At 52.2% G+C, this 22,700-nt stretch overlaps 1 protein-coding gene across 1 annotated transcript; it reads right to left on the bottom strand.

Moving 5' to 3' along the window:
- Positions 1-15,874: 15,874 nt before the first annotated feature.
- KLF2 (KLF transcription factor 2) lies at positions 15,875-18,524 on the bottom strand. The gene is made up of 3 exons (XM_079918456.1): positions 18,090-18,524; positions 17,085-17,904; positions 15,875-16,536 (listed from the first exon to the last, which is right to left on the bottom strand). The coding sequence occupies exons 1-3, from the start codon at positions 18,456-18,458 to the stop codon at positions 16,361-16,363; spliced, it is 1,365 nt and encodes a 454-aa protein (XP_079774582.1). The 5' UTR covers positions 18,459-18,524; the 3' UTR covers positions 15,875-16,360.
- Between the last annotated feature and the right edge of the window lie 4,176 nt (positions 18,525-22,700).

The following is a 22,700-nucleotide window of genomic DNA, read 5'->3' as shown; positions in this document are numbered from 1 at the left end:
ATAGTATAATCTCATGTAATGTAATATATAAATATAAATCATTAGTATAATTATATCAATATCAATTATATAATTGTATGTATCTTATAAACTTTAAAAAAACTAGTATAAGAAACACTAGTTTAATACGTGAACAATTCTGTGAACTTCCAGTGGCTTTTCTATGCTAACCTTCAACGAAGGGGAGGGAGAGCCCTTTCCAAGGACTAGAAGCCTAAGGACTTTTGAGATAGTGGTCTGCTACGAATATTGTTTCTTCGTACTAAAGACAAAGGGCAGAGTTTCCACTCCAAGAGCCAAAAAAAGACCCAAGACAAGATGCAGCCATTGTTTTACCGCAAACATACTTTTTAAAGGAAGTAGGGATCCCGGTTCTAAGAGAACAAAGTGGTTAGGCCAGAACTCCGATTCCTTTCCGGTTCTAGATCCTGGGATAAGAACCGTATGGCTTCTCTTCCCCTGAGGGAGACCACAGAAGACACAAAGTTACGAAGAGGCCATGGATGTGTTGGAAGGGGCACAGACTTGGAGTCAGGCAGACTCGGTGTAAACCCAGCTCCTCTCTTAGTAGTGGGGTGAGCTTGGGGTGCTGATTTCACCTCTGGTGTCATTTTTCCTCATCTGTAAAGTGGAGATGATAATATCTATCTCTCAGGGCTTTTGTGAGAACCCACAGCAGAGTTCCCAGAACATTCTATAATCAGAACAGTAGTAGTTGTTGTTTTGTTTTTGATTTTTTTTTATTACTGTGGTTTTTAAAAAACCATATAACATACAATTTACCATCTCAACCACTTTTAAGTGTACAGTTCAGTAGTGTTAAGTACATTCCCATTGTTGTGCAACAGCTCTCTAGAACATTTTCATCTTGCAGAACTGAAACTCTGTACCTATGGAACGACACCTCCCCGATTCTCCCTCCCCACAGCCAGTAGTAGCGGGTTTTGTTATTACTGAGTCAGATGGTTATTATTAAATCTATGGCTGCTGTGGTAGTGATTGCTTTGCACTTTGAGAGCAGGGCATACATATCCTAGTTCTACTACCCAGGAGCATGCGGAGAGGTAACTCTGTCTGTACTAAATTAGCTACTACATTATTCCTTCTTATTATGGGAGTCTCGTTCTAAAGGAAATAGTGTTGGGTTGAGGAAGACATGAGGCCCAGCCCTGCCATTAACTTTCTGTATGATTCTGTGGTCTTACGAGAGAAGGGGGCTCGAGTGTACTGAGTGCCTTGTACAGACCAAGTCCATTATCAGCCACCATTCAGGAAAATGGCGGTCTTGTCTGAAACCAAGATGTTACTTTTAATCCAGAGGCTTAGCCAGGGGACTTTCCACGCAAGGGGGACCAGATGCCATGGCCCTTCTGTGGCACTACAGGACTGTATCATGAGCTTGTCGCCACTTCAACAGTGGCTATTTTTATAGCTGATGATGAGACTTACTGGAAATGGCTTGGCATTCTTGCGTAGAAAGCTCCCGCACTTACATCTGAGGAGTTGGAATGCATGAGTCCTGGTATGAGCCCTGGACCAAGACATTCCCACAGAGCAGATCACTTCCAGCCCAGGAGAAATTCCAGGGATGCTCAGCCTTCCTGAGGACCCGTTCTCTTAGGACACCTGTTTGACGCCACAGAGCCATCATCCTCTCTCCGGTATCATGGTCCTCTGACCCTCAAGGCTTACTCCAGGCTTACCTCACCTCTCGTACCTGGCCCTCCCGGGAAAGAAATACATCTGCCCGAGAGAGGAAGAGAATTCCACCGTTTTCCATTCCCCATTCCACTTTCTTGATTTGTACGCTCTTCCCAGGTGCACCCCCCCTGCCCCCAAGCATTGACTGGGCCAAGGAAGATGGTTCATTTGATGGAGGAAGTGATGGGAACCTGATTTTCAGCTGGGGGTGTGGACCTTCTTTCAGACATAGAATGCATCACCCATAGCAGTGCTGTCTCTGTCCCCCAGGCCTATGTGCAGCTCCAGAGAAGACCCTGCGGGTGGCATTTTTGAATATCTTGTCTTTAGGGCCTTTGACACATTTCCAGAAATTCTTTTCCTCTATTTTTGACAGCATCTCTCACATCCACACCAACCCTTTCGAACCCTGTTTTCGCACACGCTGTCTTGCTGACACTGCACCCCGATCCCTAGGGCAGTGCCACATGTATTCCTTGAACTAAAATTCTTCTTTGGAAGCATGGCTGAGCAAACAAGCAGGCATTTTCCATCAGTCATGGGCTGGGTCAGCTCCCCACAAAACAGACTAAGAGTCTCCATGGGCTTGTGCACTTTCTTGTGGGCTTCAGGGACCCGGGACAGACGGGAGATTTTGCAAGGCACCTATAAGGGTTGAAGTCAGGCAGTGAGACTCAGGAAGCTACCCTCATCTGACTTTCACCGAGGGCCTGTGGTGGCTGTGAAACTGGATCTAGAAAATTCCTCCCGCTTGCAATTGGTTAAATGACAGCAGTGCCCATTCTCACCAAATCACCTCCCTCCAATTACCTGAGAGGCTCCAGTTACTCTGTTCAAGTCCCGAGGCCTGGGCACTCTTTCCTACTGTTTGTCGTTTGTAACTTTCTCCTAGGAGCCTTGGAGAACCATACAAAGTCGATTTGCTATATTTCTTCAAGAACCTGATGCACGCAAATGCATTTGTGTTTCCAGAAACAGGAGATGCGGCCAGCAGCCAATTCTACTTTGCGTCTGATTTAATTCAGCACACTTTTCACTGTCACTTATGTTGTTCTAGACCAGGGGACAGCAAACTTTCTGTAAGGGGCCGGGTAGTAAATATTTTGGCTTTTAAGGCCATACAGTGTCTGTTGCAATGACTCAAGCCTGCCATTATAGTACAGAAGCAGCCATTGAGTAGTTGTCAATGAATGCGTGTGGCTGTGTACCAATAAAGCTTTATTACAAAAGCAGATTTACAAAAGCAGCTGGAGGGCCATATTCAGCCCTCAAGCCATAGTTTGCCACGGCCAGATATAGGGCCTGAGCTGGGTACTGGAAAGGCAGTGGTGAGCCAGACAGTTTCTCTGCCCCCACTGAGCTCCAGCTGAATTAATTTTTTCATTAGGGCTGAACAGTTTCTGATTCCTGTGTAATTTGATTTTTAGCTCTCTCTGGGGTGCAGGTGGCATTACTTGGAAGAATAAAAATTAAATGCTACATTGTTTGCAACATTGTTAAACCAGAAGTCCCCTCCCAGTTTTCCCATAGAACCAATATATTTAAAGGAAATTATGTGAAATTCACAGAAGGAATGGCTCCTTCTGTGAATCTAATGATAGTGTCAAGGTCATTCCATTTCTTCCATCCCTCATGCTCTATATTCGGGGCCCTCTTTCCTATCTTGGCTCAAGGCTGGCAAATGCTCAGGCTGTAAGGAATTTTTTTTTTTAACCATAAAATGGGAAATCCATCGTTTTCCTGAAAATCACTCATGTATGCAGTTATACACAGTGCTAGCACTCTATATAGTATAACGTAATGAAAATGGAAAAGAAGGTTTGAACGTTCACCCTTCCTGTGTGTCCGTTGTTAGTATAATGAGTGAATGTTACCATCATCCAAGCAGATGTGAAATTACTGTTTGGGAGTCCAAGAGGCTGCAGGTTCGTTTTTTGTTGTTACTCTGATTTTCCTACTTATTTGCTTATTTATTAAACTGTTGTAGAATACACATAACTTAAAATTCACCATCCCAGCCATTTTTAAGAGCACAGTTCAGTGGTATTAAGTACCTTCACGTTATTGTACAACCATCACCACCATTCACCTCCAGAACGTTTTCATCTTCCCCAACTGAAACTGTCCCCATGAAACACTAACTTCCCATCGCCCTCCCCCAACCCCTGGCACCCCACCCTTCTACTTTCTGGAGGTGACTGCTCTGGACCTCACATAAATGGAATCGTGCGGTATTTGTCCTTTTGTGACGGGCTTATTTCACTTAGCATAATGTCCTCAGGTTTCATCCATGTCGTAGTATATGTCAGAATGTCCTTCCTTTTTAAGGCTGAATAATATTCCATCGTATAGAGGTATGTACATTGTGCACGTCGTATGCACCTTGTGTGTATGTATATACGATGTTTTGTTATCTGTGCATCCCTTGATCAATTTTATTTTACTTTGACATTCACGAAAAGAATTTCGTTAAAAATAGCAAAGTTTTGCCATTGAAACCTCTATTCCCAATTGCTTCTTTAGAAATCGTTTTGCTTTTATTGAGGTGAAATTCACGTAACATAAAATTAACCATTTAAAGTATATAATTCAGTGGCATTTAATACATTCACAATGTTGTGCAACCACCACCTCTAGTTCCAGAACATTTCCATCACCCCAAAAAGAGACCCATCCCCAGGAGCAATCACTCCCCACTTCCCTCCCCCAGCCCCTGACAACCACTGATCTTGCTTTCTGTCTCTATGGATTTGCCTGTTCTAGACATTTCATGTAAATGAAATCATACACCACATGGCCTTTCATGTTTGGCTTCTCTCCCTCAGTCTGATGTTTTCAGGGTTCATCAACGTTTGGAGCGTGTGTTGTCAGCGCTTCCTTCCGTTTTACGGCTGAGTAATATTCCATTGTGTGGATGGGCCACATTTCGTTAGTTTATTCATTCTTTGATGGATACTCGGGTTCTTCCTACTTTTTGGCTGTCGTGAATAGTGCTGGCAATGAACATCCCAATTATTTCTTAAACCAACATGCCAACAACGGCAACAACGATAATAAAAATAATTGCCACAACGTTTCTTCCAGGCAAAAATCTTGCAGGGGCCCCTCCCACTCAAAGAGGCACCCCTGAGACGCCCGCTTACACTGCAGAAAGGTCCAGGACGAGGTCACCTGCACTGACGCTCTCCCTGTGCCTTTCCATAGGGTGCCTGAGTCTCCCTGTGCAGAAGTCGGCTCAGTTGCCAGTGACATCAGGACTGTCCCAAGACATGGCAGTCCCCCCACCTCCAGTCCCACCTCCCAGAGGCCAGCAGGAGTAAGCGGAATGAGTGGGCGTGTTCCTTTGGAGTTCTACTGTCTCTCTTTCTTTTTTGGGTCACACCACAAGGCATGCAGGATCTTATTAGTTCCCCGACCAGGGATCGAACTCAGGACCTCGGCAGTGAAAGCACGGAGTCCTAACCACTGGACCACCAGGGAACTCCCTGTCTCTCTCTTAATAACGGCCACCATTCCTTCATTGAGCACCTACTGTGTGCCAGGCATAGGGCAGGCCCCATGCATCAGACAGCAGCTACCAAGACAGCTGCTAAGGACCCCTTTTGACAGGGGAGGAAATGGGGGCCTGGGAGTCACAGGTTGACAGTGATGAACTCAGGAGCACAGCTCAGACCTGTCCAGTGTCCCCAGCCCCTGCCTTGTGACCGGGGCTGCCCCTCCAAGTCATCGGGAGCGCAGATCCTGGCAGGCAGGGCAAAGCCGGCCATGGGCTCCTGCAGTGAACCGCACTGAGGCAGGCAGAGAGTTGGTGGGAACCAGCCGTGCTTAATGGAACAGTCGCCAACTTCTGAGATGAGAAACCCTTCCTTCGACAAACCTCCGTGTGACTCAAAATGAACCGATGAGCCCCCGGCAAGCTGGCCTAAGTCACCCCAGGCCTTGTTGAGGAAATGAGACATCAGGATGTGTTTGAGGTTTGGGGTTCAACGGAAACACACCAGGAATGTGGAGAATTCTGCTTCTGAGAGCTGGGATTGGCACCTCTGGGCATATTTTGAAGCCAAGTGAAAAATGGGGCTGGCTGGACTCCTGATTCCTGGTTTTTCTCCTTGCTTTGAAATATCATAGAACCCAGAGGCCACAGACAGGGGGTTTGGCCAAGGAGTGTGTCTTTCGGTCTTGGGACAGTCCCCAAAAGGCCAACTCGGGGTCAAGGTTGAAATCAGGGGTGATGGAGGCGGAGGGCAATCAGGATGTCCTGGAGAAGGCAGGATGGCAGCCTCTCGAACAGCGAACAGCATCTGGCATTCGGCGGGTGCAGAACTATTTCCTGAATGACCCTGACAGTTTAGAGCCGCGTGTCTCAAAGTGTGGCTGAGCCAGCCCCTGGGGCGCTGCACACATGGCAACTTCTGGGCACTGCCCAAGACCCACCAGATAAGATTCAATCCCCCATGGAGGATGGAGGGGAGGAAACGGCAGAGGCTGAGCTCCCACAGTACGTGTGTCGGAGGGAACTTGACTCTGATTTACTTTTCTGAGCAGCCCAGGGGGAAGCTCTGGCTCCCAGAGATTGGGCAGAGGCAAACCCCAGAGCTGGGGTGACCCGGGCTGTCAGACCCCAAGTCCTGTCTACACTGCATGCTGCACACTCCCCCGCATTAGCGTCGGCACCGACTCCTGGAGTTGGTCAGGAATCCTGCTACCCCAGGAGAGCCTGAATTTGGGGTTTGGTTGCGTATGAGGACCCCGGGAACAGAGCCACTGCATCTGCTCGTGGTGCTGACTCCTTCTCAGCCAGGCCCCCCCGGTCATGCGGCACCCCTCACTCCTGGCTGCTCAGGCCCCATCGGATGGGGGTGCCAGATACCCATGCAGGTGCCCCCGCCCCAGAGGTCGGGCCCACATGGTGGGGAGAAGAGGTTTTGCTGGGGGAGTCAGGGCAGTCTTCCCAGAGGAGGTGACGCTTGAGCTAAGCCTTGAAGGATGGACTGTCCCTCCATGGATACATAGGAAGGGCTTTTTGGCATAAGGAACAGCCTCTGCAAAGATGTGGGGTTGGGGAGGAGCAAGAGTGAGTCGGATCGGGGCGGGGGGGTGGTGCTCGGAGATTAAGGTGAAAGGTGGAGAGTGACGTGGGAGAAGCAGAGGCTCAGAGGAGAGAGACTGCTGACCATTAAGGACCAGAATGCAGAGTGAAGGAGTCTCCAGCATGTTCTAAACAAGCAAGGGAGGAGGCTGTCTGGACGGCTGGGGCAGGCTCTCAGAAGCAACCCCCCAGCGCACCCCACTGGAGCCACGAGGTGAGCTGCCCTTGGGGGTTCGGGGGTCACCCGCGCGCATCAGGGCAGGCTCCCATTCTGGAGGCCACGACCCCATGGGAACCACAAGAAATCCCCAAGGGACACCCGGAGACCTCACGGACCCGCCCTCCCCCCAAGATCTGCAGATGAATCCTGGGTGCACGCAGGCCCCCAAGCAAAGCCAGATCTGCGCCCCACCTCCCCCCAGCCTCAGAGCTGCCCCCAGCCTCGGCCCCGGAACCAATCTCCTGCCTCTGGGATTTGCTGGTTCGATCTTGGAGGTAATTCTGTACTATTATTACTAAATTTCCACGTATTTCCGGGTTTGCCAGCTTTCTCTCCGGGGTTTCTAATTTCATTCCATTGTTGTCGAAGAACATACTTGGTATTATCTCAAGCCGCTTCAATTTGTTGAGGTTGGTTGGTGGCCCATCCTGGGGAATGTTCATGTGTATTTTGCCGCTGTTGGGTGGAGTGTTCTAGATGTGTCTGTTCAGTCTAGTTGGTTTCCAGACTCCCTCTGTTAAAAAAAAAAAAAAAAAGTGGTGGAGGGGAGGGAAAAATAGAAAGGCTTGTCAATAGAATGTTCTGTTCATCTTGTTCTAGGTTAAAATGGAGCAGGTCCTGGCAAGCAGGTGCACTCAGCCAGCGTGTCCACTCCCGTGGCTCAAGGTGGACAAGGGACCAGGAGGCCTGGCTGACCTGTCCCCACTGTACGGCCTCTGCTGCTTTGGAGTGAGGGTGGATGACGTCAGCCCAGCTCAGGCCCTGGCCCAGTGGAGGGTCTCTTGATCTGGCCTCCAGGGGTCTGTGTTCCCTCCCGAGAAGGCTGTCCCGGGTAGTCCAGGCCTGGTGGGGCCGGGTGCTGGCTGCAAGCAGAGCAGCCTGTAGGCTGAGCGGGCGGACGGGCGTGCCGGGTGTGAGCGGCACCTCGACCGCAGGCCTGTCCGGCTCCTGGGGAACCTCTGCCTCTCTGCACAGCCCATGCTGCTGCAAAACCCCGATTTCCGGGCGACCCCGAAGCTATGCTGCTGGCAGCGCTCCCTCCCCTTTTCTGTTGCCCCCATTTCACAGAGGAGGAAACCGAGGCCCAGAGAGTGGCTGGTTGGAGCTAGCAGTGGCGAGCTGGTGCAGAAGGGACATCCAAACACTGAGAGATTTGCAGATGCTCGGCCTGAGCCTGCAGCTCCTGGGTGAGCTGTTCAGAAAAGAAAAACACTTCCGACTTTCTGAGAGGCAGCGCATAAAGCTTTCAAAAGAAAACAAGGGATCCAGCAATTCTACTTCTGGGTCGATCCCCGAAAGCAGGGTCTCAGAAACATGTCTGCATACCCGTGTTCATGGCAGCTTTACCCACAACAGCCAAAAGGTGGAAGCAGCCCAAGTATCTATCAAGGGATGAATAAACAAACAAATGTGGGTTATCCACGCAATGGAATATTATTCAGCCTTAAAAAGGAAGGAAGTTCTGACATTTAACAGTGTAGATAAACCTTGAGGACATTATGCTGAGTGCAATAAACCAGTCACAAAAGGACAAATACTGTAGGTCTCCGCTTACGTGAGGTCCCTAAGGGAGTCAGATTCGTAGAGACAGAAGGTAGAGTGGTGGGTGCCAGGGCCTGGGGGAAGGGGCTGGGCAGTGAGTGTTCAATGGGGCCAGAGTTTCAGTTTGAGAAGATGAACAAGTTCTGGAGATGGATGGTGGTGATGCCTGCCCAACAGTGTGAGGGTACTTGAGGCCACGGAACTGTAGGTACACTTGATACTGGGCAAAATGGTTCATTTTAGGTTATGTGTATTTTACGACCATGACAAAAGAAAGAAAACAAGAGATGGAAGGGAAGAGAATAGGGAAATGGAGGCGACACAGCCTAGAGAAAGTACTCAGGCCTGGAGCGGGGTCTTGGCGGGGTACCTGTCCCCATCCTCCCAGGGCTGTGTCCCCCCCAGAACAGTGAGGTTGTCTCCCTTGGTTGGTCCCAGCCAGGGCCTGGCCTCCGCCCCCAGGGAACCCCAAGTCAGAACCAGCCTCCAGGTTCTGGGGTGAGAAATGCTTAAGGAACCCAGAGAAGGGTAGAGAAGGGTGTGGGACCTCAGAGGAGAAAGGGGTGCCTTCACAGGCATGGGTCATGGTGGAAGAACCGTGTTATAGGGCTTGAGAGAGCGCAAAGCTGATGGTCACCCCTGTGCCCTCCTGTGCTCTCCTGAAAGCCCCATATGTGGGGTCTCCCTCCACTCCACTCCCTCCCAGGTGGGCCAATCCATGAGCCCCAACATTGGAGGCAGGATAGATAGGGGTCCCATGAGGCTGAATGAGCTGTGCTCTCCCAGGAGGCCCAGCCAAGGCCCTGGGATTTGTGGAGGAGAGGGGTGAGGCGGGTGTGGGGCACAGAGCCTTCTGAGACAGGATGGTCACAGGGTCTCAGCCGTGGGGAGTCTGGGTAAGGATTTGGGAGACAGAACTCCAGGGAGCTCTGGCTTTTCCTGCTGTGTGACCTCGGGCAGTTTCCTCCCCTTTTCTGAGCCTCCCCATGCACTGCTCACCTCCCTGGCACATTGAAGAGTTCATCTGCACCCCCGGACGCCCCGCCCACCGCCGAGTTCCACCTGCTTGGGTACCGTTTGCCAACGTGCAGTCAGACCTGGAGGAGCCCATTCATCTGAAAGAAGTGGCTGAGTGTGGTCCAGTGGGAGGAGGACATTGAGTCCTCCATCCCAGGGAGGGGCTAAGGTCAGCTGGATGGATGGTCAGGGCCTTGAAGGACAAGGAGCAGCTGGCCAGCATTTCTGGCTGAGTGAACAGCAAGTGCAAAGGCCCTGAGGCAGGTCTGGAGGGCATGTCTTTTTATGCCCAGAGCCACAAATGGCCATAAATGTAACCCTGCTCCACCCTTACGCTCCTCCAAAAAAAAAAGAATTAAAACCGGTGGAGGATGGGGTGTTGAGATTTGCCTCCTCTCTCAGCCTCCCTCATGAACCAGAGTGAACCTGGCCTTCTGCGAGTGCACAGCTAAGGGAAAACCCCTACCTTCAGAGTGGGAGTCCTAGCATCGGTGTATGACTCTGGGAAACACCTCTGGGCCTCAGTTTCCTCTTCTACAAGAGGAGAGATGACGTCTCTGAGGGGTTTTCCCAGGCACGGCTTAAGAAGCAAAGGTGATGGGAATTGAGATTCCAGGGACAGCTTCTTTCACCCCCTGTGGGGTGAGGGCCAGCAGGGCCCCAGCCCCTTGTCTGGTGGCCTCCTGCCTTTCACCTGAGGATCTGGTTTCTGGCTTTGAGGCTGCAGAGATTCTCCCAGTGCAGCTATGGGAAGAATCCAGGGAACAGCATCTCAGGTCTAGGGAACAGCATGTCCAAAGGCCCTGAGGCAGCACTGAAGGGGAGCATGTCTGCTGGACAGTAAGGAGAACAGTGTGGCTGAGTGCACACAGAGACATGAAGGAGAGGTGGGCAGGAGGAGGTGGGGCTCCCCAGACCACAATGAAATCTTTGGATTTATTCTAGAATGATAGTGGCCTACTATAGGATACCATCTGATTTTGTTGGGAAGACAAAATTGTCCCCAGTATGTGGTCCATGTAGAGGAGCCATTGCCCTGGGTGTTTTCAGGTGGAGAAACAGAGGGTCAGAGAGACCCAGGGACTGTCTACTGCAGAGACATCCAGATGGAGAAAAACTTTCATTTTAGGAAGCCTCAGGTTCAAAGCTCAGCTCCATTATGTGGACAGTGGCCTCGTCTCCCCAGGCCTCCATTTTCCTACCTGTAAAATGGGCACAAATGCCTGGAAAACACTCATCACAGGGTCTGACTCATAGAAATCTCTCTCCCTACCTCATGCCTACGGAGACTCCCAAGCCTTTTTTAAAAAAAAATCATCATAAGATGTACATAACATAAAATTTACCATTTTAACCATTTTTAAGTATTAGATTCAGTGCTATTAATTTTATTCACACTGTTATGCAACCATGCTAACTAACTATGTCCAAAACTTTTTCATCACCTCACACAGAAACCCTGTCCCCATTAAACATTAACTCCCTGGTCCTCTCCCCCAACCCCTGGCACCCACCCTTCTACTTCCTGTCTCTGTGGATTTAGCTGCTCTAGGACCTCACATATTATTCAGGATAATGTTTTTGAGGTTCATCTACCTGGTAGCTGTGTTCGTGCTTCTTTCCCGTTTATGGTTTAGTTAATATTCTGTTCCATGGATGTGTCACCTTTTGTCTATCCACTCATCAGTTGATGGCCATGTGTGTTGTTTCCCCCTTTTGGTGGCTGGGAATCCCGCTGCTGTGAACACTGATGTACAAGCATCTGTCTGAGTCCTTGTTTTTAATTCTTTGGGGTCTACACCTAGGAGTGGGAGCTTTTGGGGGGAACTTCTTCCTTCCGGCCTCCTTTTGTTTCTTATTACAACATCTCAGGGAACTCCATTCACCTAGCCAGGCTGCCCCCCGACACCTGTGTTTCCTGACCCCATTTCTCCCTGCCCAAGATTTTCCCGGAAAGTGAGTTTTCCGGGATATTCAGACGGAAGCCTCGAAGGAGCTCACTGGGGCTTCCAGGAACCCCCAGACTGTGTGCGTGGAAGAAAACAAGGCGAGCTTGATGCAGTTTAGCATGTAGATGTTTCCAGGCATGGGTAGGAGCTGTGACGTCAAGATTGGACCAACCTGAGTTGGAGCCCTCACTCCACCACCTACACCCACACCGGGCAAGGGGCTAGCCTTCCTCTCTCCGCACCAGATTTCTGCATTTGGAAAATGAGGGTGGCTATTCCACTCCCCCAAACCCCCCAGCTTGGTGGGAAGGTTGAAAGAGAGAATTTGTATTAAGTGCCCGGGATGAAAGCACCTGCCCCAGCCTGAAGCTCAGCTCAAGTTCACGCTGGGTTAGTCATTCAACAAACTTTTGTTGACAGTGGCTGTGGTTGAAGAGGCAAGGCTGAGTCACTTCTGAGTCACTCCTGCTTCCCCAGGACTCAGATCAGTGCTGAGGAATTGGGAGCATTTGCTGAATGAATGAGTGGAGGAGAGAGAGAGAGAGAGAGAGAGAGAGAGAATGAGACAGAGGTGGAGAGAAGGAAAGGGAGAGAGATTGAGAGAAAGATTATCTATCATCTATCCATCCTATCTATCCATCCATCCATCTATCTTTCTATCTATCTATCTATCTATCTATCATCTATCTATCTATCCATCCGTCAGTCCGTCCATCTATCTAGAGACACAGACAGATGGTGGGTAGCAAGACTTGAAATTCACACACACCAATCTCACAGGAGAGACTCACCCTGCAGTCCACACCCCAGTGCTGGGCACTCATCTCCCGTCTGTCATTCCATCCCCGCAGCACCACCCTCACCTCCCAGCCAAAGAAACAGGCCCGCAAGGCAGAGCTGAGGGCTTCCATGGGAAAGAATGGTTTTGCCTAAGCAGTGGTACTCACTGTGGGCGATTCTGCACCCTCCCCCTCCAAGGGACACTTAGAGACATTTTTGTTGTCACAACTGCAGGACTGCAGGGCTGGGGGTGCTACTGGCATCTCCTGGGTCGAGACCAGAAATGCTGCTGAACACCCTACAATGTGCAGGACAGTCCCCCAGAGTAAAGAAGGATGCGGCCTCAGATGTCAGCAGTGTCGAGATTGAGAAACCCTGTATGAATTATTTGGAAAAAAATTTATGTAGCTTCGTAGCTCACACTGCACACCAGAAGAAATTCCCGATGGGTTAGATGGTATAAACCAGGCTGATCCCTCAGTGTTTGTGTTACCTCTTCTCTCCCTCCCACTCAGTTTCTGTATTTAAATACGTGCAGCATCCTAGCACCTCAGGTCAGATAGTTAACAGATGCAAAGTGTCTCACATGTCCACAGAACTCCCTAACCCAGTGGTTCTCAAACTGGAGTGAACCTGCTTTCAGGGGACACTGGCAGTGTCTGGAGATATTTTTGGTTGTCACAACTCGGGGGCGTAGGTGCTGCTGGTATCGAGTGGGTGGAGGCCAGGGATGCTGCTAACGTCCTACAGTGCACGGGGCAGCATCTACCACCGAGGATGATCCAGCCCCGATGTTGATGATCATGGGGTTGAGAAACCCCTGTGCTTGTCACACACCAGCTCAGCGTGGGTCCAGGCTATCAGAGACACCTGGTGCTGGTGCCTTTGAGAGCCATTCATCTCTGGCTTGCTGCCTTGAAACTCCCCAGGGTGTGGCTAAGCCTGGGTGCTAGCTCAGCTTTGCTGAAGGGGTAGGTGCTGAGTCAGGCATGGGCTGGGACTCACCTGACCCTCTGAAGGCTCTCCCTCCCCCCACTTCACACCACATCATTCTAGGATGCCTGGGGCTCCCTGACATACAGGAAACTCCTAGTAGAAAAACACCTCCTGTATCTTTCCCCCATCACTGGAGTCACTCTTGGGAGAGCATTTTGGCAATGCCCAAAGTCCTCCAAAACTGTCATCCTTTCCAACCCTGGGGGACAATCTGAAATGTGGCCCAGTGTGTACACACAGATGCCCAGCGCTTGTTTGCATAAGCAACTTCTGGCACGTCCAAATGTTATATTATGCAGCCATTTAAAATAATAAAAACATATTGTGGAGGAAAATATATGGAAAAATGGTTATAACTTTTCCTGGAAAAAAAAAAGAGGATACAGTGAGAGTCACAGCCATGCAAAAACAATTCAACCACTGACCAGAAACCCCTTCCTCCAAAAAACTTTGACGAAAATTGGGTTGTAGAATGCAGGGCAAAAAATTTTTTTTCTGCTTTGATATTTTATATTTTCTCAAGTGGACACCAGGAAGGAATAGTGTTCTGTGTCTTGTCACAAGGATGGGGACAGGGCCCAGCAGTGAGGTTTTATTCATACTTTTCTCTGGGTGGCATCTGTCATGGAAACTTGCGTCCTGGGATGGCGCCCCCTCCTTGCTAGTAAAAGGGATGAATGATGATCTTTTAGGAACTCGAGCAGGTGTTTCAGCCGCGGCACTAACGGCACTGAGACCGAATGGTTCTCTGTGGAGGGGGCTACCTTGTGCCTTCTACGATGTTTCTGCAGCATCCCTGGCTCCCGCCCACTAGATGCTAGCAGCATCCCCCAGTTGTGAAAACCCCAAATATCTCAAGACTGGGTTGCAACTGGCTGAGAACCACCCATCCAGAAGCTATTTGAAGGAAGTCAACATTTGGGTTTCAGAAAGGGGCAGAGAAAACGATGAGGGAGTGTTTCTGCATTAATCAGTGCATGCCAGCTCTTTGCCGGCCCCGTGTCTTGCTGAAACGTGTCTTGCTGAAACGCACTGCTGCGTAGGAGCCTGACACTTTCTATTGTATCAGTTGGAGGCACTCAGGAAACAGAAACTCAGCAGCTTCAGTCCCCTTACAAGTGGCCTCTCATTGGATTCAGAGGCCTCTGGGAGGTGTTTTCGAGCAAGCCAGAAACATGGCTTTACCCGTGCGTTTAAAAACTCAACGAGAAAGACTGGAGGACCGTACCAAAAACTTATTTAAAATCTCTTGCGAGTCTTCTACTCCTACTGCCTCTGAAACCAGCTCTGAGCAAAGAGGGGCGTTTCCACGGATTGAGGGGGCCGGTGCTCTGCTCTGGAATCGTTTTTTGCAAAACCTGCAGAGAGAGGGTACAGAGGCTCACACACACGCACACTCACACACCCCATCGCCAGCGGAAGTGGGCCCAGGCTCTTTACGCGAGAAAGATGCATCAGATTGTCATCTCCCATTTCTGCTTTTTGTGGATTACCAAACGCTCTCAGCTGTTTCCAGGGCTGCCGTCAGGGGTAGGGGGTGGGGAGGAAGGATGAAGAGAGGGAGGAAGGGAGGAAATCCCAGCCTCTGTCGCAATAGGGCAAGAGTGTTTTAAAACAGGCGCTGCTTACAAGCTATTTTCACTTTCTGGAAAGAACTTATGCAATTGTTAGTGGCCATGGTTACCCACCCAGGGCCCCCAGAAGGGGGAAGAGGAGGGGGAACCTGCCAGGGAGAGGCACCTCCTCGCCTGATTGAGGTATTCAGGGTGCTGTACAGGGGTCCTCCCTTGCTCACGAGGTACATTTCTGGAGTGGCCGCCTCCAGCCAGCAAGGCTGGGGCTCTGATGTGACTCCACACAAGGGCAGCTGCAGGGGAGGGTCTTATAACCCTCCACCACCAGCAACAGGTGAGTTGTTGCAGAAATCCCTCTAGTGGGATTCAGGGACCCCTGGGAGGCAGCCAGACCAGGCTGGCACCCTGACACCACTGTTCCATAGCTACCTCTCTGGGCCTCTGCTCAACTGGAAAAGCGTACTCACCATCCATGACCCTCAAACGTGGATTTCATTTTTTTCTAACAGGATGGGGAACTCATCTTAAAAATAATAAAAAAAAATTCTGCTAAAAGGCAAGACTAGTGAAAGGCAAAACAGGTCAGAAACTCAGCATTTTGCCCCTTCTGAAGGAAAAAAAAAAAAAAAGTCTGCACACTACAGAAGTTTGGCTAAAACCTCAGAAGCTTCCAAAAGGAGGTAAGGCTTTTTTCAGCCCAGGGGAGGCCACGTCAGTGGGACCAGCAGTTTCTCCAGCTCTGGGGAAAAAGAGGCAATTTATGGCTCAGGGAACAACCTTAAAATAACTCTCCCTCAGTCCTAAAAGGCAGTGTTTAAATTTATAGAAAAACCCACAGGTTCCTGGCAGCTGGGGGCTGCAGCTGGCAACCCCAGATGCTGGCCAGGGCAGGACCCACTTCACCCTGCCTCTGCCAGGCTGCCCTCCATCAAAGCTGCCCGTTCCCCCCAGCCCCTCCCAAGTGTCCCAAGCCCCCAGCTTCCAAGCAGCCAGACCAGTGCTGTGATTTTTTTCAAAAGATGCAAAACTTTTTTTTTTAATTAAAAAACAGCAAAATCTTATAAAAATGAACCAGGCAGTCAAAATGCCCACCTGTCTTCCTATTTACAGTAATACAATATCTGTCACAGTCATTATGTACAATATTATAAAAAATGTTGCACAGTACAAATTAAGGCTGTATTTTTCACGAGGCATCAAGCCTCGATCCTCTAGTGTAGACCCGGCAGGGGGGAAGACGACACTTAATTATTGCACCATTTTGAAAACAAAACTCGTCAAGGAGGATTGTGGTCTTCTCCCACCGGGCCTTCAGTCTCTGATGGGGGCCGGGCGTCGCCGTCGTCGTCGTGGGGGGAGCCCCCTCGGTGGCCACGCTGTGCCCGGCCCGGTCCTCTGGGCCCAATAAATACCAGTCACAGTTTGGAAGGGGGCCGTGCCCGGCGCGTGGGACCCGCCACGGCCGCGCGCGGGTGGGCGGGGGGCGTCCAGGCTACATGTGCCGCTTCATGTGCAGAGCCAGGTGGTCCGAGCGTGAGAAGGCACGGTCGCACAGGTGGCACTGGAAGGGCCGGTGGCCCGTGTGCTTGCGGTAGTGGCGCGTGAGTTCGTCGGATCGCGCAAACTTCCAGCCGCAGCCGTCCCAGTTGCAGTGATAGGGCTTTTCGCCTGCAGGGAGGGGGCGAGAGCCGGCCTTAGTTTCCCTCCCGCCTGTGGCTCTGATACTCACAGACACTCACCCTGATTAGTGGCTACTCGGGCGCGCACAACCTACCCCTAACCAGCTCTCTGAAGGGCGCCCGCTATGTTTTGAACCTCTAGGGATCCTAGGCACGTTATCTCCCATTCCCGGGTCTCCTGATCCTCACTCCCCAGGGGTCCTAAGCGCGCACAGTCCGCTCTGCAGTGTCTTTCAGCCACGCCCCCGGGGGGCTCCTAAGCTTGCACCTTCCCCCCCCACGACAGTCTGAGACATAGCATCCCCCTAGGTTTCGTAAGTGTGCATGCCTGCCCAAAGTACCGAGCCACATTCCCAGGAGGGTCCTAAGCGCGCGCCCCGTCCCCAGGGTCCGGAGCCACGCCCCCAGCCAAGCCCCAGGGGGCTAAGACCTTGCCCCCTCCCCAACCTCTGGGCCACGCCCTCTGGGGGGGGCTCCTAAGCACGCCCTTCCTCCAGCTCCCCCCGCATTGGTCCCCAGCCCGTGCTCGCTGCCCACCTGTATGCGTGCGCAGGTGCGCCTTGAGGTGGGAGCTCTTGGTATAGGTCTTGCCGCAGCCCGCGTAACTGCAGGTGTGCGTGGCGGTGCGTTTGCGCGGCCAGGAGCGCCGGCCGCGCTTGGGCTTGGCCTCCAGCAGCTCCAGCGGAGACGCGGGCGGCGTGAGGAGACCTCGGGCGGCTGGCGGCGCCAAGCCCAGAGCTGCGGCGGCGGCCGCCGCGTCGTCGAAGAGGCCGAAGGCCGCGGGCGCCGGCGGCGCGTAATGCAGGCCGGGCCCGGGCGCGCCGAAGCCGGGGCCACCGAAGGGAGGCGGGAAGGGGGCGCGCGCGCCGGGCGCGGGGAGGCGCGCGGGGCCGTCTGGGCTGAGCGGTGGCGTGTCGGGCGGTGGTGGGGGGCGGCCCCCGGGGCCTCGCATGCACGCAGCTGCCGGGCCCGGGGCACCCTCGCGCTTGAGGCCCCGAGGTCCGCGGGCCAGGCCCGGCGCGCAGCCGTAGCCGCCGCCGCCGTCTGCCTCGGGGGGTTCGGCTTTCACCAGGCGGCCCGGCGGCGCCAGCAGGAAGCGACCGTGCAGCGCTGGCCCCGGCGGCACGTCCAGCTCGGGCCGCAGTAGCTCGGACACCAAACCGCCCGCGGGGGCGCCGTAGGGAGGAGGGGCGCCGGGCTCAGTGTAGTAGAACGCAGGCGGCGGGGGCGGCGGCGGCGGCGGCTCCGGGGCGGACTCAGCGCCCAGGCCGTCCAGCCCCATGGACAGGATGAAGTCCAGCACGCTGTTGAGGTCGTCGTCCGTGCCGCCTGCCTCGGGCTCTGCGCGCGGCCAGCGCTGCGGGTGACAGAGCGATAGGCGCGGGCGTGAGCGCGCGGTGGGGCCGGGGATCGCTGCCCGCTGCCTGCGTTCTACTACCCTAAGCCCGCTGTCCCTGCCGCCTGCGTTCTACTACCCCGCAGCCCACGTTCTACTACCCTGAGCCAGCCGCCCCCGCCGCCCGCGGTCCCTGCCGCCCTCACCTCCTGCAGGCCGCGCTCCCGGCACGGGCTGGCGAAAGTGGAGAAGGACGGTAGGATGGGCTCGCTCAGCGCCATGGCTGGGACCCGGGGCTGACGCGGATTCGGGACACCGGTGAGTGGCTGCCCGGAGCCGGGCTGGTCGGGACGCGGGCGGGTGGGGACGACTCTGCGGGCAGCGGCCGGGCCCGCCCAAGCCTTATAGGCGCGGCGCGCGCGGGGGCCGGGCCAAGGCGGCGGCGGCGGAAACGCGTCCCGGATGGGGACGAGCTCCGGGCGCAGCCTAAATTTAGCCGCGGTATATAAGCCGGCGGGCGGCGGCGGCAGTGGCCACTGAGGCCGCCAGGGCCCTGAGCGGCCGGCTCGGCCCATCGTGCGCAGCTAGGCGGCGCCCCCGGCCCGGGCCCGCCCCCGCCTGTCTCCCCGGCGACGGCGTCAACACACGCTCCACAACAGCAGCGTGACGCTCAGGGATCCCCGGGGCACCCCGTGGGCTCCCGCCTGCGGGAGCACAGGGAGGACCTGGAGCGGGGGCGGCATCCGGGGCCTGCAGGGATCCCTGATGGATGGGGAGATGGGCCCCCGCAGCCACAGAGGGGTCCACAGAATCCTAGGTGGATGCGGTTAACTGGGTCCCGCGAGCTCAGAGTGGCTTTCCGCGGACTCAGCTCCTCATTTTCTGCGAACCCACCAAGCCTGATCCACTGTTATGCCCACCACTCTGTCAAAAACCTTGCATGATGACAGCAAGAAATGTTAAGTCTTTGAGACGCTCTCCCTCAAGGAAGCCCTTCAGGGCGGGGAAACTGAGGCTTAGGAGGTGCTGGGAGACGCTTGAGGTCCTACAGCTGCCAGCAGGCCTGGTGCCTTTACTGACTCACGTAAGCGAGGAGACTCATGACAACGAATCTAACAACACAGACCCAGCACCAGAGGGGCCACAGGGAACAAGCCATCCCTGTGAGCATGTAAACACCCGCCACCCCCCCCCCCCACCAGATGCCCCACACCAGGCATGGGGCCTGCCAGGAACGGACTGTTACTCCTGCTGTTACTGTGTGCTGGCCTTGTGTGGGCACCGGGAACACGTTTGCCAACAGGCAGACAAATCCCCTTACCCTTGGGGCTTTCACTGTAGTGGGGGATGGGGGCGGAGAAGTGAAATAAACAACTATATTGGGGAAGGCAGGGGAGGGAGATGGGTAGTGAGTGTGTGTGGGAGGGGAGAAAGAGGATGGTGGAATTTTGAACCCATCTCCCAGGAGGAGATGTGTGAATCAAGACCTGGGGAAAAGGGGAGCCAAGTGGGTATCAGAGGGAGAGCATCTCATGGTGTAACCTGGAGCCAGTATCCAGCCCTGGTCTCTTGATCCCAGAACCCATGTTCAGGCCTGGAGGTGTCCATGGTCAGCCACAGTCCCACGGCCAGGTGGTAAGGGGTGCAGGCAGCTCCTGACCTGGAAGCCTTCCCTGGGGGCCAGGAGGGTTTTGTCACTGACAGCATCTGGACCCCCGCAGCCCAGGGACACTGCAGGGGGTCGCCTTGCCATCACAGAGGCACCAAGAGACCACTCTGGGGTCCACAGTCCTGGACCCTCCCAGCTGGAAGGAGCCTCAGAGGTGTGCCATCTCATCGTGATTCATCAGATTGTGGGTTAGGCAAACACTTGTTGATAAGCCCTATTTGCCAGGTGTGGGGCACCCAGAGGTGCTTCAGTCCCAAGCACAGTTGCTGGGGTGGTAGTAGTGCAGGGATCCCCTCTGCAGCTTTCCCGGGCTGCTGGAGATTTCAACTTGAGCTCCAAGATGCTTCCTGCGGCTGCCACTGTGATGGTTGAGAGTCAGCCTCGGCCACTGACCACTCTCTGTGTGACCGTGAGCAAGTGGCTCTGCCTCTCTGGGCTCACTTCCTAATCTTGAGAAATGCAGAATATAATAGTACCTTACCCCAAAGGGATATCATGAGGGTCACGCGGGTGCTTTCTCTTTGGTGGAAATGTTGACGATATCCTGTGAGCTCACTCAAGTGCTGGTTAGATGAGCTTTGCTCACTGTCATTCCGTTCTCTGGGCCTCAGTGTCCCTGAATGAGAACGAGGGGAAGTTGAAGGGAATCAAATTTGTTTCCCAGGATGTATAATTCTCAGTCAGTTGCGGACCTCTGCTTCAATGGCGCCTGGGGCCTCCCCTCAGCCTCAGCTAGCTCCTGCCGCTCTCTCCAGCCCATCCCCGTCCCTTCCTATTCTGTTTCCTTGCCAGTTCTGGAACACACCAAGCACATTCCTCCCTCCAGGCTTTGTACTTGCTGTGCCTTCCACCAAGCGTTCAGTCCTCTCACTTTCCACTAGCCTGGCTCAGGCTTATCTCCCGCCCCCTCCCCCCTAAACTAATGAACTTTATTTTTATAGAGCAGCAACAGGTTTACAGAAAAAAATGATCAGAAAGTACAAAGAGTTCCCATATATCCCCTCCCAAGGCACAGTTTCCCCTATTATTAACGTCTTGCTTTAGCGTGATAACCTTTGTTACATATTGATACATTATTATCCAGCCAATGTCGATACATTATTATTAACTCAAGCCCACAGTTTACTTTAGGGTTCACTCTTTGTGTTGGACATTCTGTGGGTTTCAACAAATGCATAGTGACATGTATCTGCTGTTACATCATATAGAACTATATAGAACTGTTTTCACTGCCCTAAAAATCCCTCCCTCCCTCCCTTCTAAGTCCTGGTTAGGTTCCGTAGTTTTACCTTTTGCAGAATGTCACAGAGCTGGAACCACACCATATGTAGCTTTTTCAGAGTCTTCTTTCACTTAGCAGTATGCATTTAAGATTCCTCCATGTCTTTTGGTGGCTTGATAGCTCCTTTCTTTTTATCAGGGAGTAATATTCCATGGTATGGATGTACCACAGTTTGTCCATTCAACTATTGAAGGACATCTTGGTTGCTCCCGGTTTGGGGCCATCGAGTTGCTATTGAATAGGCATTGAATATGGCTGCTATAAACATTCATGTGCAGGTTTTTGCCTGGACATAAGTTTTCAAATTAATTGGATAAATACCTAGGAACACAATTGATGGAATGTAGGATAAGACTCTGTTTAGCTTAGTAAGAGACCACCAAACTGTCTTCCAAAGTAGCTGTACCACCAGCGATGAACAAATGAGAGTTCCTGTTGCTCCACATCCTCGTCAGCATTTAGTGGTGTTGGTTTTTTATATTTCAGCCATGCTAATAGGTGTTTGGTGGTATCTCATTGTTGTTTTAATTTGCAATCCCCTGATGATATCTGATGTGGAGCCCCTTTTCATATGCTTGTTTGCCATCTGTATATTTTCTTTGGTGAGGGGTCTGTTCAGATCTTTGGCCCAGTTTTTAACTGGGTTTTTTATTTTCTTATTGGACTTTAAGAATCCTTTGTATATTTTGGACACGAGTCCTTTACCTGGTAGGTGTTTTGCAAAGATTTTCTCCCCGTCTGTGGCTTGTCTTTTGATTCTCTTAACGGTGCCTTTTGCAGAACAGAAGTTTTTCATTTTAATGAAGCCCAGCTTATCAGTTTTTCCTTTCACAGACTGTGCTCTTGGTCTCGTATCTAAAAAGTCAGTGCCAAACCCAAGGTCATCTCGATTTTCCCCTATGTTGTCATCTAGAAGATTTACAGTTTTGCATTTTACATTGAAGTGAATGATCCATTTTGAGTTAATTTTGTTGTTGTTGTTTGGCTGGTTTTTTGTTTTGTTTTGTTTTGTTGCACGTGGATACCCAGTGGTTCCAGCACACTTTGTTGAAAAGGCTGTGTCCTCAGCTCATCTGACTGTGCGTTTCAGTGTGAATGTGGGCTCTCCAGGCTCCACCCCCACCCACTGGGCCCACAAATAGTACCCTTCCCCAGGCCATATAGTTCCTTCCTCCACCCCCTCTTTTCTGTTGTTGTTGTTCTGCGGCACTTTTCACCACTGGTCATTATTTTTATCTACCCGTTTGCTTTTCTTCTGTCTCCACCACAAATAGTGTATGAATCACAGGGAGGATGGGAGCCAGGTCTATATTGGATCCATTATGTTCTTCAAGCCCAGTTCAGCACACAGTAGGCGCTCAATAAACGTTCACCAGAGGGATGAACAAGCAAATGAATAGCTACATCTCTTGAGGCTCTTCAGAGGAACTTCTGCAGGTGGCTCTCTGCTCCTGTGGGATTGTCTACACTCTCTCCTCCTCACCCAGCCTCCTGTGCACCTTCTTTGTCACCACGGGTGGTAATAAGTTGAATGTGTCCCCAAAAGATATGTCCATGTCCTCACTCCTGGTACCTGTGAATGTGACTTTAATTGCAAAGAGGGTCTTTGCAGATGTAATTAGGGGTATCAAAATGAGATCATCCTGGGTTAGGATGGGTCCTATATCCAATGATAAGTGTCCTTATAAGAGAAAGGACACAGAGATACAAATGTAGAGAAGGCCATGTGAAGATGGGGACAGAGATTGGAGCTTTTGTTGCCATAAGCCAAGGAACACCAAAGATTGCCTGGGGTTGCCAGAGGCCAGGAAGGAGGCCTGGGACGGATTTTCCCTCGGAGCCTCATCAGAAGGAACCAACACTATT

The sequence above is a fragment of the Stenella coeruleoalba genome (assembly GCF_951394435.1).
Source record: "Stenella coeruleoalba genome assembly, chromosome: 3".
In the NCBI taxonomy this organism is placed as follows: Eukaryota; Metazoa; Chordata; class Mammalia; order Artiodactyla; family Delphinidae; genus Stenella; species Stenella coeruleoalba.
The sequence above is the reverse complement of the archived record's forward strand: the minus strand, read 5'-3'. Positions and strand labels throughout refer to the sequence as shown.

Excerpts from the sequence above, each read along its gene's own strand:
- KLF2 (XM_079918456.1), bottom strand. The coding sequence starts at position 18,458 with ATGGGCCGAGCCGGCCGCTCAGGGCCCTGGCGGCCTCAGTGGCCACTG. Across the intron at positions 17,905-18,089 it reads GGGAGCGCGGCCTGCAGGAG|CGCTGGCCGCGCGCAGAGCC; the intron begins GTGAGGGCGGCA and ends TGTCACCCGCAG. Across the intron at positions 16,537-17,084 it reads GCACCTGCGCACGCATACAG|GCGAAAAGCCCTATCACTGC; the intron begins GTGGGCAGCGAG and ends CCCTCCCTGCAG.